The sequence below is a fragment of the Puntigrus tetrazona genome, chromosome 4 (assembly GCF_018831695.1).
Source record: "Puntigrus tetrazona isolate hp1 chromosome 4, ASM1883169v1, whole genome shotgun sequence".
In the NCBI taxonomy this organism is placed as follows: Eukaryota; Metazoa; Chordata; class Actinopteri; order Cypriniformes; family Cyprinidae; genus Puntigrus; species Puntigrus tetrazona.
In genome coordinates this window covers 517,154-532,232 of record NC_056702.1, presented here as the reverse complement: position 1 = coordinate 532,232, position 15,079 = coordinate 517,154, and the positions used below count along the sequence as shown (strand labels likewise).

The window sequence follows — 15,079 nt, the reverse complement described above, 5'->3', positions numbered from 1 at the left end:
CATTGTTTGCACAGAGCGTCCTCTTGTTTGACAAGCTCGCCGGTGACTCACGACTCTTGATGTTGGTTGGAGCGGACGCTGTTTTGATAACGGATTGAGACGGGAGGAGAGAGAGAGAGAGGGAAAAATGTAATGAAAAAAGGAGCTGAAATACTCCCACGCAAGGAGCGATGTTGTCTCAGTCCACTTAACCTCGCTCTCCGTGCCTTCTAAATTTAATCACCCTTTCTTGCTTCCCGGCAGTCCGTGTGTGACCCTAGTGGAAGATCTGAGGAGCACACGGAGCAGAGGAAGGGTTTCTCGGTCTCTCCAGCGCTAGAAAGACAGATTTCTGTCTCCAAACATTTCTCAGAATCTGTCAGGAATGTGCACAGGTCACATTTCCCCCATATTTAAAATATACGTACCACTTTTTAGTTGCACTGTCATGACAAATCAAGCATTTGGGATCTTATGAATATTACTAATTACTGTTTGCTGCTATGTGTTTGTATGTATCTGTCTATCTATATTAACGTTATGACAGTTGAATGTATTTACACATATGTTTCAGTAAATCTGTAATTACTGTAAGTTTGTGTATTTATACATATATAAAATATTAGTATTAAATGCATATATATATATATATATATATATATATATATATATATATATATATATATATATATATATATATATATATATATATATGCATAAGTTGTTAAACAGTTAAAATAAAAAACTTTATTTGCATAATATGTGTATATATATTATATATAAATATAGTTGATATATAAACACATTTTTAATAAATATATACATGCATGTATTTGTGTGTGTGTGTATGTATATATATATATATATATATATATATATATATATATATATATACATACATACATACATATTAGTACACTCTCATATTGTCAACAACGTTTTTTATTAAATTATATACTTTGCATTTTTTATTAAATACTTTTTTTATGCATTTTTATTATGTATTTGTGTCAAAAACTGACCAAAAAAATCTATGTAATATAATATTTCTTTAAGTGCATTGTATTTAAAGAAAAGCTTTTGATTTTGGGGTAAAACGTGGCCTGAAAATGCTTTTTACGAGGCTCACCTACACAAACAGCAAATGAATCTGAGAAAGCGCTGCTCTTTTCCCACAAGGGTCACCAGCAGGCCCCCTGGCGTGGGTCGTGAGGTCGTGACCCGTCGCTGCAGGAGGCCCTCTCCTCCTCATCCTCAAGCAGCTCTCATTAATACCTCACCACGCTCATAACTCCTGACCTGTGTGGCGTTCACGCTGATGAAGCCGTGAGCCAGCCCGTTTCCAGCAGTTAAAGCTAAACCCAGCAGCCATTCTTTTTCCAAATATGCTCATCGACGGACAGTTTCTGTTTACATAGTTTAACAACTCCAACGTTTCGCGGAAGATCTCGACCCGAGCCTCTCTTACGTAGCTTCTTGGCGTCTGACAGCAGCTAGCTCTGAGAGATGTAGCGTGACGCTGCGCATACATCCTCCACATGTTCCCTCGGATGAAGGATGTCAGAGGAGTCCTGGAAAATTTTTTTTTTTTTTGTGGTCACAGTCTAACTCCCTGTGTGTTTGAGTTTGTCATTCCAGCCGTGCTCTTACTTTGGCTTGAGCGCAGCGGCTAATTACCTGGCTAATTGCTTTCTTTCATTCTAAAGGAATAGTTCGCCCCAAAAGTGAGAGTCAGATCACTTGCTCGCTAATAGACGAATGGCTCTGCAGTGAATGGGTGCCGTCAGAATGAGAGTCCAAACAGCTGATAAAAACGTCCACAAGTAATCCACAGCACTCTGGTCCATCAGTTAACATCTTGTGAAGACAAAAGCTGTGTGTTTGTAAGAAACAGGTGCATTTTACGAGCAGTTTTAACTAATTATAAGTCCATAATCCGTGATATGACTTTCCCCAGTGAAAAAAATCTTCTGAATCAGTTGAGAAATATGCACAGATCCAGCACTGATCCATGCCAAGATAGTTAGGAGAATAATTTTTTGCTGGATTTTGGTGTGAGAGACAAGAAACTTACTTTTTTTTTTTTTTTTTTTTTTACTGGAGGAGCATTTATTATTGATTATGGACTCTCTGAAAACTTCATTGCTTACATCTAAAATACATAATGATGGATTTATTTCTTAAAAGCACACTGCTTTTGGCTTTATAAGAGTTTGGACTATACTGGTGTGGATTATTGTGATGCTTTTATCACTCTCATTCTGACGGCACCCATTCACTGCAGAGCATCCATTGCATTACATTTCTCCCAATCTAATCAAGAAACAAACTCATCTACATGTTGGATAACCTGAGGGTGAGGACATTATCAGCACGGTTTCATTTTTGGTTGAACTATTCCTTTTAAATGCAAATTAACAGCCTGATTATTGCCAATACTTGGTTATTTGTAACATATTGTAAAATATAAACTCAAATGCAGTGTTTTCTACCACTGCTATCATCGACCTGCCTCAAATTCAGAACCTGCTTCAAGTGCAAAAAAAAAAAAGCAAAATAATCCCTGAGCTCACTAGAAATATCATCATTTTCTGTGCATTCAGTGTTTTCAAGCCCATGCATTTGCATAATGCATCATCTGTTTATAGCACAGGCATGTGCATTTTCATCAGAGTGGACATTAAAGTGTGCACAGAATACTGCAATACGCAACATATTTTACAGAGATTATGATTGCTGCATAATCATAATAACATAATCACACAATTCTGTTTACATGAGCTTTAAATTAATCTCAATACTGCTTAAATCGCATTATAAATGTACTCATTATGTGTTGAAGCATATTTGTCTGCAGCTGCGATATTTTTCTGATGCTGTTATGCGTTTTATAGAATGATGAATGTAACTCGATGTTTCAGGACTTTAGGTATGGTTATGGTTTTTGCTGGAGCTACAAGCCCAAAATAATCACTTAATCATTTAAACCATTCAGCCTGGAAATGCAAAAGTACTTATTCGTGTAATTTTAGTTTTTTTAGCTTGTGCCGATGTTTAAATTATTAGTTTTAGTGCGGGAATTTTTTCTTTATGTAATGGGAGCGAGGAATTTTTTTATTATTCAGCAAGGGTAGTTCCTTTACAGGGGTCTGTGACAGAGAAAATACAATACAGTAATATCAGACCGTGTGTGTGTGTGTGTGTGTGTGTGTGTGTGTGTTTAATACGCAAACAGAGAGCGTGTAGAAAGCCGACCTGCTGACGCGACCTCGTTGTCATAGCAACCCCTCATCCGTCAGCCTCACGTGCGCCCCGCTGTCAACGGCACATGAGCTGACAGAATGAATCAAGGAGTTTCTGATAGAGGGACAAAATGTAAACAAACACATGTGTCTGCCGTCGATATCCTGCATCTCTGCCTCCTGTTTGGTACATTCTCGCCTTGTTCAAGGTTTATGGGACTTCACAGACGATGCTGATGAACACCGAGCAAATTATTTCCATTCAGGCTGCCTTTTTAATTATTTTAATTTGTTATAGAAACAATGTCACAAATTTTATTGTGAAAAATAATAAAAAAAGAACAATAATGAAAAGCCAAAACTGGTGTATTTTGTGGCTTTTTTGTTATTATTGCATTCTGTACTTATTATACAACAGTGTTTATTATGTGTTATTTTAAATGTATATTAACAAATCATATTTTATATTTAAATGTGTAAATATTTTTCTTTTTATTTTATAATAATTATTAAAGAAATAATAATTATTATAATATAAAAAGAAAAATATTTACAAATTTAAATATATGATTTTTATTTATTTTTTATGGGACTTTATATGTAATTGTGGGTAGACCTAATTAATTTATTCATGTCCTGATTATGAATGAGCCATTTTTGCAGCTTAGTTTCCAGCAATTGTTTGTGTATATGTACACAAAGAGTATCAGACAAGAGGCATAGGAACAAACCGCAACGATTGTGTTCATGCATATTAATTACGCTACGTTGGCTCGGTGGTCCTGCCTGATTGGTCTGTTGCTGCTTTGGCCTGAGAGACATGAAACCCAGATCTCCCCAAAAACTAAAAGAATTGTATGCAATTCCACTGGATGAAGTGCAGAAATGACACACTTTGCAGTTGAAGGCTTTTTCGGGATCTTTGAAAATGCAGCACGTTCTGTCGGCATCTGAACATACGCCCCAGCAGATGCCGCCTGTCGTGAAGATGCTCTGAGTTTTGAAGATCTCTCTCTCTCTTTCTCTCTTTCTCGAACAATGAACGTCCGCACGGCCCAATACGAGCAGCCATCCGGCCTAATGCAAGTCAGTTTCTCCTTCCTCCATTAGTTATTCTCTGTATGTGTCAGTCCTTCATCTGCTTTTGATGTCTCTCTCTCTCTCTCTCTCTCTCTCTCTCTCTCTCTCTCTCTCTCTCTCCGTCTTGTGCGTGAATACTGTATCCCGTGGCTGTTTATGAGGGCTAGCGAGGAAAGACCGAGTGTGAGACGTGTTAGAAATGTGTCCTCTTTCTGTACTTCTCGTGACCTCCTTCTCTCTTGCCCTCGAAATCTCTCTCTCTCTCTCTCTCTCTCTCGTTCTCTGTCTCCCGTTCCCTCGTGTGTAGCAGTGCGGCGTCACTCTCTGCGTCAGTGTGCCATTACGTCAGCCCTGCATCGCGTCACCGCTGAGGTGCAGATGAGCTAACGTTGCTTTTTCTCTCTTCCCCCCGTTGTCTCTTCCTCTCCCGCTACCTGTGCGTTTAACTCTACCTCCGCCTTACGCCCCCTTCCTGTGTCTCTCCTGCAGTCTTCGGGCACCAGCGTGACGGTGGACATCGCGGTGATGGGCGAGGCCCACGGACTGATCTCGGACCTGCTGGCTGACCCCTCCCTCCCGCCCAACACCTGCAGCACCCTTCGGGCCGTCAGTAACCTACTCAGCACCCAGTTCACCTTCCAGCCGCTGCACCACCGGCCCCGTCTGAGCCCCCTGCTGGCCTTCAGCGACGGACACGCCTGCTCCGACTCGGAGGAGGCGCCGGAGAAAGGAGAGAGGCTGGCCATCCCCAAGGTAAGGCCACACCCTCTCAGGTAGAAGGATTTGATTGCTAAGCCCCGCCCACATATCGTTCATAGATATTTTTTTAAGTAGTGAGGAACCTGTACTGTAAGTTATTGTGGAATATTCTATCTGTCCGATTGGATGTTGCTAAGCCCCGCCTTAAAATATGACTGACCAATCGAAGCTTTGCAGCTGTTGTGGCATCACCCACTTTTTTGCACTTTTTTTGCACTAGCAAAAGGTTCTTTCTTCCAAATTGTGACGTAAAATAATTCATGTTAAAAATGTGGGCTGGACTGTGCAGCTGTTGCTGATTGGATGTTGATACGTGAGAGAAGGCCCCTTCCCAAATGTAAGGCCACACCCTCTCAGCCCACAAAGTTTTGATTGGTGAATGGCGATAAGCCCCACCTTAAAAAAAATATGACTGACCTTTGCAGCTGTTGCAGCTCCGCCTACGTTTTCCTTTTCCATTCCATTATTTCATAGAGATTTTTTAAGCAGCGACATGGATCCATATTGTGACATATTCTATGCATCAGTTTTTATTTGAATGCTGAAGAGGTGAAAGATTTATTTCTGCCATATTGTGATGCACACATGAGTATAATGAATTAATTATGGGAAAAAAGTGGGCGGGACTTGGTTTTATGCAGCTATTGTTGAGATGTGAGAGAAGGCACCAGAGAAAGGTGAGAGGTTGGCCATCCTCACAGGTACTATTTAATTGGTTATTGGTCGCTTTGCTAAGCTCCGCCTGATTTTTTTTATGATTGCAAAGAAAAATGTAGGCAAGACAACTGATCTTTGCAGCAGTGAGGGCCCCGCCCACATGCTTGTGTGGGTGGAGTTTAAGAATTAATCGGAGAATCCCGCATATATCATTATGTTTTTTTTGGTTTTTTTTAACAAAAGATCTGTTTGTGATATTGGGATTTTAAAGATATGAGGTCAAAGCATCTACACAGACGATTATTTAAAATAATTTTTTTGTGTTTTCTCAAGAATACCTCTCCAATAATCTTTATTTTATAGTTAATTTTTTTGACGGGGTTTTCCGCTTTTATGACGAAGTCAGTTTTACTGAAAGCCGTGTCGTTCCTACCTATGGGACGCTCCGTAAAGCTTATCCTGCGGGAGCAGAGCTTAGCGACGGGTCAATTAAGCTTTCGTTTGTCAAAATGAATGGTTTTTCACCGGTTAGGGTGCTTTTACATTATTTCTCAGCATCGCTGCGGCAACTCGTGAATGGCTCGCGTTATCTCGGTGGAACCGGCGAAGACTTTGAGACAAAAGAAAAAGACTCCATTGTGTTTAATGGTTTACTCTGTGTTTTTCATCACGCGCGCACACACACACACACACACACACACACACACACACACACACGCACACACACACGTTTCTCCCTCATTCACGCCAGCATGGCAGGTCTCTAATGTAGCGGACAATGACGCACATTCTCACAGAAGCCTTTTAATGTTTCACCAGCACTGCAGTTAAAAATGCATGCCGGCACTTAAAGAGTAGGTGAGGCAAAAGTCACTATCCGTCTCTCCAGCGCTTTTCCCATGCTGCAGTGCTCAGCAAACAACGTTAAGAGATGTTTATTAAAGCCCATTCATTACACCTGGTCCATATGTAGGTCACACCGCGCCACGCTCTGATATTGAACAGAATTCAGAGCAGCAGCCTTATTATTTTTCCACAGCGTATATAATGTGATATTTTGGCAGCGCGAGGAAAAACACAAGCGAGCCTGGCTCTTTAAGCAGCGTTTTTATCTGTCAGCGCTACAGCTGTGTCAATATCGGAATAAAAACGGCACAAAACGCAACCGATGGTGACACGATTTTCACAGAAGGTCAAATAGTTGTGGCCCGTCTGGGTGTCCAGTTTGGCAGAGGCGCAGGAAACGGGCCTTTTTCGCATAAATCCCAAATCGCTTTTCCTGTATATTTTAACTCGGCAAAGAAAAACACTTCTCCCAAGGTGTTACATTTCTGCAGCGCCGCTGATCGCAGGTCCGGTAAACGTGCAACGCGCTTACCGTAGGTCAGAAATCTTTAACGCATTATACATGCATGAGCTCCCCGCCTTAGAAAGCACCATTAAGATTTAAAGGCAGATTCCTCCGGTATTTTTCCTACTTTAGGATTTCGAGCGAGCGCATACCTTTGTCGCAGACTTTTAAAATGCTAATCTATTCGAGAGCTAATAGGAAAAGAAAGTCGTTGAAGTGAGCGGTTCACTGCGCTCTCGGGCCCTAGACTGTTCCCTGCAGCTTTTGTTAGTTTTTGCTGGGGCCTCGTAGCTAAGCATAATTGTGTATCTTGACGTTTTTCACCCTTTTTAAAGATATTGCCCGCTGTATGAATGTTGAAATATGCGTAAAATATTTACAGATATTTTTATAGCGTTTTTTTTTTTATATTTGAAAATGTTTATGCATTTTACAAACAAGTCAAATAAATTATACATTTAATCAGTGGGAAATATACACAACTAAAAGAAGTCTTTATATTAATATTTTAGATTTTTCTGGTTTTTTTATACGTGTAATCAGGGGTATTTTGCAGTGATTAGCGCTGAGATGCTGTGAGCTGGCGTTGAGGCAGGATTGTGCAAAAATGCTTAAGTGGTTGCCGGAAAAATTTGCACGGACCGTTTTAATGAAAAGGTTTTCGAAGCAATGTGGATTTCTGTGCATCGAAACTGCTTGATCATTAGATGATCGGTTTAAACTATGTAGGTTTGGGACATGCATGTAAACCGTGCAGATATTTGGTAAATCGTGTGAAACCTATCATCCCAAATTAAGAAATTATGTTTTGCATAAAGACAACAAGACCTGTTTTATGAGCGTGAATTTATTTATTTAATCGATTAATTTGTTTTGCATTTTTGTAAATCGGTTCAAATGCATTATAACAGACATTCTTGACACTTATATAGAAGTAAATAATGTTTTTAAATGAATAATGATTATAACAATACATGATAAAAAGTACGTAAACACTACGAAAGACGTAAAATTGCTTTATCAGTATTATTTTTACGCTTTTTGCACACCACTTGATATCATACACTTTTTAGGCCGTGATCGTTTAGTTACAGCATGCGGTAAAGTATTCGGGTCTTAGAAAAAGAAAGATGCTGGGTTAGTTGAGGCTGGAGAAGCAGGTTCGAAGCCTGATCGGACGAGACTCGGCTCTCAGATGCCCGCGCGCTGAACGTCTGCGACCCTGACAGTCTGTCGGCGTGAGAGAGAGACGCGCGTCCCGAGCACCTTCCCAGACACGAGGCCTGCTACATCCACTCAAACGTGTTCCTCCCAACTCCGGCTGACAGCCGCTCCGCCTGCATTAATATCAGACGCAGATGTTTTCATGTTTGTGGCTGTAGATTGTTGCGTGAGAATTTCCCCGAGCTAAAAATACACATGCGATTTGTGACCTCCGACCCCGGCGCTCACCGCATCCGTCTGTGACGGGACGGAGCTGGTCTCCCAGAACGCCCAGGGCGTGCACTCGGGGCTTTTGGGAGATTCGGGTCGGGCTCTGCTTCTCTACGTGGGCCGGAGCCCTGCTCTGCGTCTGAAATATTCATGCTGCTGTCAGGAGTTTCTTCCCTGCCCTGACTCTCAGGGTAATGCAGTGCTCAAACTTTTTGTGCACCATTGTGCAATTTTATATAGTCCAAAAAACATACTTCACTTTGATGCGCCAATGCTTCACCGTTCAGAAGGTTCCTTGAAATATATTAAATGTGTCATTAAACCGGGTGTGTTTTTCAGATGGCAGACATGCTGAAACTTTTTCTCAGCAAAATACTACTCTCACGGTGCTGGTTGGCCTGAAAGACACTTACTTTAGACACTGTTCCACTGTCATCTGCAGTGCATTACTTTGAACTCAGGAATAATCCAGACAAAATGTAAAATATTTATCATTTACTCTTATTTTAGCATTAATTTATCATTACTATTATTTATATTATTATGGCTATTATTAATTTATCATTATTATTATTATTATTTGTATTGTTTAAACAATGTAGATTTACATTTTTGATCTTTCGTATATTTGTTTTTTACTTTTTTTTGTAATATTTTTATTTATTTTTATGTCGGTGTGTGCTTTTTCTTTTTGAGTGAAATTTCTTTTTACTTTTTTACATTTGAGTTATTTTAGTGCATAATGAAATTAAAATGGTTATTTACTTAATTGTAGTGTTTTTGTTTAATTTTTAGATTTTAGTTATATTTGTTATTTTTAATATTACATTTTTTCCCCTATGTTTTATTTATGTTGTGTGTTTTTGTTATTTTTTAATATGTATGTGTATATAGTTTTCATTAATATTTTGATTGATTTCTATGTTTATATTATTTATTTTTAGATATTTACATAAATTTTTTACAAAGGTTTAGCAGTTATAGTGTGTTTTGTTCTTATTTTAAATATGCCTATATACGTTTTCTAGATTTTCTAAAGTTTCAAACCTCTATGCAAACCTCTGTGTCTTTTATCTGAGGGTGAGTAAATGAGTAAATGACACCAGAATGTTGTTGTTTTTTTCGAGTGTCCTGTCCCTTTACGTGCATTCACGTAGTATGTCTTCTACCGCGCACGCGTGCCACATCAGCCTAGCGTTTCGATTGGTTCAAAGTTTGTGATGTAAAGAAGAAATGCAATGATGCATCTCTCCGGGGTCCTCCATCTGTTCTGTTCCCATTTTCCCAGATGGGGGAAAGGCTCAGTATTCCCTGACGGGCCGCTGTCATCTGCCGCCCTCAGATGTTTGGCTTAACGCACAGCTTTGCTCTCTCGAAAATATGCACACTCTCTGAGATTTACATCATTTACGTAAAATGCGATCCAGTTTAATCTAAACAAGCGCGTTGCTTAACAGCCGCTCTGGCAGAAAGTGTTAATTTGGCTCTCGGCTCGTGTTTTTGTTCTGTCTGGGTCAGTGTTAATTGATTATAATGGGTGACGTGACTTTTGACGAGCTTCGAAACTGACCTCAGCGGAGAATTTGTGACTTTGCTGTGTTTTGCTCCGCTGTCAACATTGTTTTAGTCTAAACTTGATGTGTGTTCTTTTTAAATAACAGCGTTTGAGGCGGAGTTTGCCTCCGGGGCTTTTGAGACGCATTTCTTCCACGTGGACCACCACCACCTCAGCCACGGGCCTGCCCACCCTCGAACCCGGGCCGGTCAGACGCGACCGCAGTGCCAGCATCAAAGCACCTCACGATGGCCCTTCCAGCAGGTAACAAACTTCCTGTAAAATCTGTGCTTCCCTTCGGTAACTTCATCAAACCAACTTGCAAATGCGCAAGACTTAAAAAAACAGTTGACCCAAAAATGAAAGTTCTGTCATTTCCTCACCCTCGAGTAGTTACACACCTGTTCTGCCGAATGCAGAGGAAGATATTTTTAAGAAAGCTTGTAACCAGGCTCTTTTGGGTCACCATTGACGTCCATGGTAGGAAAAAAAATACTATGGAAGTCAATGGTGACCCAAAACAGCCTGGTTGACAGAATTTTCGTTTTTGGGTGACCCTCAGGCCATCAAAGAGTTTGTTTCTTTATCAGATTTGGAGGAATGTAGCATTGCATCACTCGCTCAGCAATGGATGCTATGCAGTGAATGGGTGCCGTCACAATAATCCACACCAGTCCTGAATATCAATTAATGACTCGTGAAGCAAAACGCTTTGTGTTTGTAAAGAACGAATCCACCATTAAGGTGTTTTAACCTTAAACCATTGCTTCTGGCTAAAATATAAGTCAATGATCCACAATATTGCTTTCGTCATTGAAAAGGCCATCTCATCTGAATCAAGAGAGAAATCTACACCGCGCTCTTTGCAAACCAAAACATTTCAAACCAGTTCTATATAATATTTGAATGGATTTTTTTTGGGATGGACTTTTTTCAGCGGAGGAAGCGTTACGGATTATGGATGCACATATTGGCCAGAAGCGATAGGTTGAGTTTAATAACGTCTTTAATGATGGATCGTTTCTTACAAACGCATTGTCCTTCTCAAGATGTTAACTGCTGGACTGGATTGGTGTGGATTACTTTTATTAGATTATTGTGATGTTTTTATCAGCCGTTTAGGCTCTGATTCTGACGGCACCCATTCGCTGCAGAGGTTTGATACGGTGACAGCATCAGGCGTGAAGTGTTTCTTCTTACTGTTGGTGATCAGCCTAGAACCTCTTCACCATCTTCTTTCATCTTTGGTTAGTGTCTTTGGTGTTTCAGGTTTTTTTCAGTGCATACACTCTATACGTTTATGAAGACTTTACAATGAAATGCTTTACAAGCACAAAGCGCCCATTGGCTTCATCGTGAAGCTTTTTACGTGTTGTTTTTTTCCGCCAAAACACAACAATCAGCCTTTTTTCACGAAACGTGTTGTTTGTACACTCGTGCAGTCTAAACCGATTTGATGCATGGTAATCTAATGCGATGACATTTTCACGTTTGTCCAAATACTCCCCGGCTCGCCGCATGTGACGCCTGAAGTGTTTTGAAGCAACAATGCATACTTTCCGAAAATATGAGTCCGCGGAGAGTTTCTTAGGATTTATCTGACAGCACTTTTATCCCTTTGCCCTCGTTTAGTTTTGTTTGTCATCATTGTCTCGTACGTTAGTGTTTCGCGCAGCTGTTGCGGATCGCTGTCAAGCGCTTGAACTTTCCAGAGCCGTCTTGCTCACTCCGTCCCAATGTTTGATTCAAATTTTATAATGTCCATCTTTGGGCATTTCTCCACCTTTATATCTCTTATTTCAGCTCCGGTTATACAGACCGGCTAAAGTTCAGCCCATTAATACTAATATCTAGATAGCCATCTGCACTGTGTAGACAGAGAGTTTAGAGAGGCTTCCTGGAGACTCGAGAGCCCGGCTTGTGTTTAGATCTTGGCCCTGTCGAAAAATAAAAGCCCCCGGTGAAAAATGGAGGGTCACACGGTTGCCTGCATTACCATGTTGAGGCTGGTTTTAAAGTGACCGGTCTCCTGCGCAGCGTCTTAATGGATATCTGAAGAGCGTTCCCACAGCGGGAGGCCTGTTCGCTCCATTTTTTTTTTTCCTTTTTAAAGCCGGCAGGAAAACTCGAGTTTAAATCCCTCTCCAAAAATAAGCCACTCGGACTGTTTTAACCCCAGAAAAGATTACAAAAATACAAAAAAATTGCTTCAAATACTAAAAAAATAATAAAATAAAATGTGAACACACAAACATACATACATATATATATATATATATATATATATATATATATATATATATATATATATATATATATACACGTGCCTTATTGCACGTTTCGCAATAGTTTCAAATAGAAATGTCCACTGAGTGTCCACTGGTTCAATGTGAACCCTTGCACATTTTATTAAGTTGCTATAGGTATGTACTGCAGCAGTACTGCTAAAAGTTAATGCTTTATTATGTTGGAAATATGCCCCATACCAAATCCAAACCTAAACCTACGTGATAGATAAAAAGGCGTTTGTTGATGCACGCGTGTCGTTTAAACTTCCTTTCACACAGATTTGAAGCGTTTTGTTGAAGAGTAGTTGCACAGGATTCAAAGCAGAGCTCCTCGACGCTCAAGATCATCTCTGTGCTCGTGATCTACCGAACAAACCTGCCGTCTGAAAACGCATACATATGAAGCTGGATGTGCGTGACGCTAACGTTCAGAAGCAGCGGTTTTCAAATATCCTAGCATGTAATATTTTCAAATTGAACTTTATTTTGGAAGCCGCAGTGAAATATGTACTCATTGGTACGTTTTTCGTATTTTGCTAGAAAGGTACGTTTATGCCGCGAGACCAGGTAGTTATACAGGTTTAAAAGCAGGATGTTTTCAATCATTTACAGCTGTTTTACGCGCTACATGAGAGGTCGTTTTCAGGTCTCAATCATGCGTTTTCTGTTCTTTTGCAGTTTGGTGAACAGTGATTCATGGAACAACTCTGTTATGCTCAGCCTTTCCAAGAGCAGGTCCATGTCCGCTTCATACGCTGCCTCCGCCACCACCAACCACATCTATAGCAAGAGCCGAAGAGGTACGGCGCTCGCTTGTGTGTGTGTGTGTGTGTGTGTGTGTGTGTGTGTGTGTGTGTGTGTGTGTGTGTTTGAGGGGATAAACAGGCTCTGGCGGTGCCAGTGTGACTCCTCTGCTCTCCGACAGGTTACCCTTCTTCCAACATCTCACCTCTGGCCTCCCCCTGCCACTCCCCTCCGGTCCAGGGCACTCCTCTCACCAGCCCCACCAACAAAAGCCCATCGGTGGAGCTGCCGGACGCAGAGCTTCCTCCGCCACTGAGCCCTCACAAAGCCTTAACCCACAGTCAGAGCGCCCCCAGCTCCAGCACCTCCCAGTGGGTGCCGCCTCCACTTTGTAGCAGGTAAAAGCCCACCCTTCTGCTCAGCTTCACACGTTTGTGCGCTGACTTCTGAGCAAAATGCATTCAGGTTAAATAGGGCTTGGGAACAGTTCATTATGATTGATCGCATCCAAACTTAGTTTTTGTGTACATAACAATTATATATATGTGTATATATATATATATATATATATATATATATATATATATATGTGTATATATGTGTATATATATATATGTGTGTGTGTATATATATATATATATATATATATATATATGTATATGTGTATATGTATATATATGTGTATATATATATATATATATATATATGTGTGTGTGTGTGTGTGTATATATATATATATATATATATATATATATATATATATATATATATATACACACACACACACATGCAGTATATATGTGGTATATTCAGAAATATATTACTATTACTATTCATGCAGTTTGTATATAGAAATATATTTAATATAGAAACATGATCTATCTATTTTTATTAAAAACTCTCTTGGCAATTTCTTTTTTATATGAAGTTTTGTTATATCATCCGAGATATTTAGTAGACCTGCATATAGCACCCACAAAATTATATTTTCGTACCTGCATGTAAAAAATGTAATTGTTATACTTTAAAAATATTAATTCTCATATCTCTGTTTATTTAAAAAACAATCTTGCTCTGGTTATTACGTTAATAAAAATATTTCATAAACATAAAGGTGTAGCACCCACAAAAATAATTTAATAAGTAAACACACAGGTGTAACAAAACACTTATTTTTTATCTCCATATTTTGTTTTCATAAATGCATTTCACATATTTTAGATGTAATTCTTCAAATACGCTCTTACAGCAATTTCTTTAAAATTAAATGTCATTATATTATCCAAAAAATATTTGATGATCAAGCTTTCAGGTGTAGTGCCAACAGAACTATGTCAAATTTGAATATTCATACTTGAATGATTCATTTTCATACTGTGTGAATATTTCATTTTCATTTAGTGTTATTAAAAATGAGTTTGTTTTGAAATAATATTTAAAACACAAGCGCGCAGGTGTAGCGTCCGTCGAATTATATTTACATATGAATCATTTGCATATTAAATTCTTAATAACAACTTATAAGTGTCTGTTCTAGTTCTAACATTCACTTGAGTTACCTTGAAATACGTGCATCTGCCCTGCGGTGGTGTTTTACAGCTCGAGAACACAGCAGCTGTGAAGCCCAACCTTCGATTCAAAAGTTACCCAAACAATATAATCGACCGCCGTTGCGTAAGTCGTCCTTAATGTACCAGGAAGTGTGTCGAGTTTTTTTTTCGTCTTTTTGAGCAATTTGGCTTGTTGGGATTCTGCTAATGGGTCATTTTGACAACGGACAGCGAGTTAATATTAATTTAGTGCCTAATTCGTCAGATCCGAGCGTGTCCTGCGGCTCTGGATGTAGTACGAGAGCGGACTGCAGCTTCAGGCCATTATGTGGTTACTGAACAACCACTGATCATTAGCTGTGAAAAATACCCAACCTTGTGTCTAAATATTAACAGATGGACGCACAGGGTCAGATCCGCCACCCCCGTCTCTCTCTCTC

At 39.6% G+C, this 15,079-nt stretch overlaps 1 protein-coding gene across 3 annotated transcripts in view; it reads left to right on the top strand.

Moving 5' to 3' along the window:
* Positions 1 to 15,079, top strand: part of pde3a (phosphodiesterase 3A, cGMP-inhibited) — a 79,742-nt gene that overhangs the window by 48,113 nt on the left and 16,550 nt on the right. For 2 of the 3 annotated variants that reach the window (XM_043236980.1, XM_043236979.1), the window contains 4 exons: positions 4,791 to 5,054; positions 10,164 to 10,321; positions 13,024 to 13,145; positions 13,271 to 13,487. In XM_043236980.1, coding sequence (XP_043092915.1) covers positions 4,791 to 5,054; positions 10,164 to 10,321; positions 13,024 to 13,145; positions 13,271 to 13,487 — 761 coding nt within the window. Of the gene's footprint in view, positions 1 to 4,289; positions 4,308 to 4,790; positions 5,055 to 10,163; positions 10,322 to 13,023; positions 13,146 to 13,270; positions 13,488 to 15,079 lie in introns of all 3 variants that reach the window. The other variant, XM_043236978.1, reaches the window with a different exon arrangement.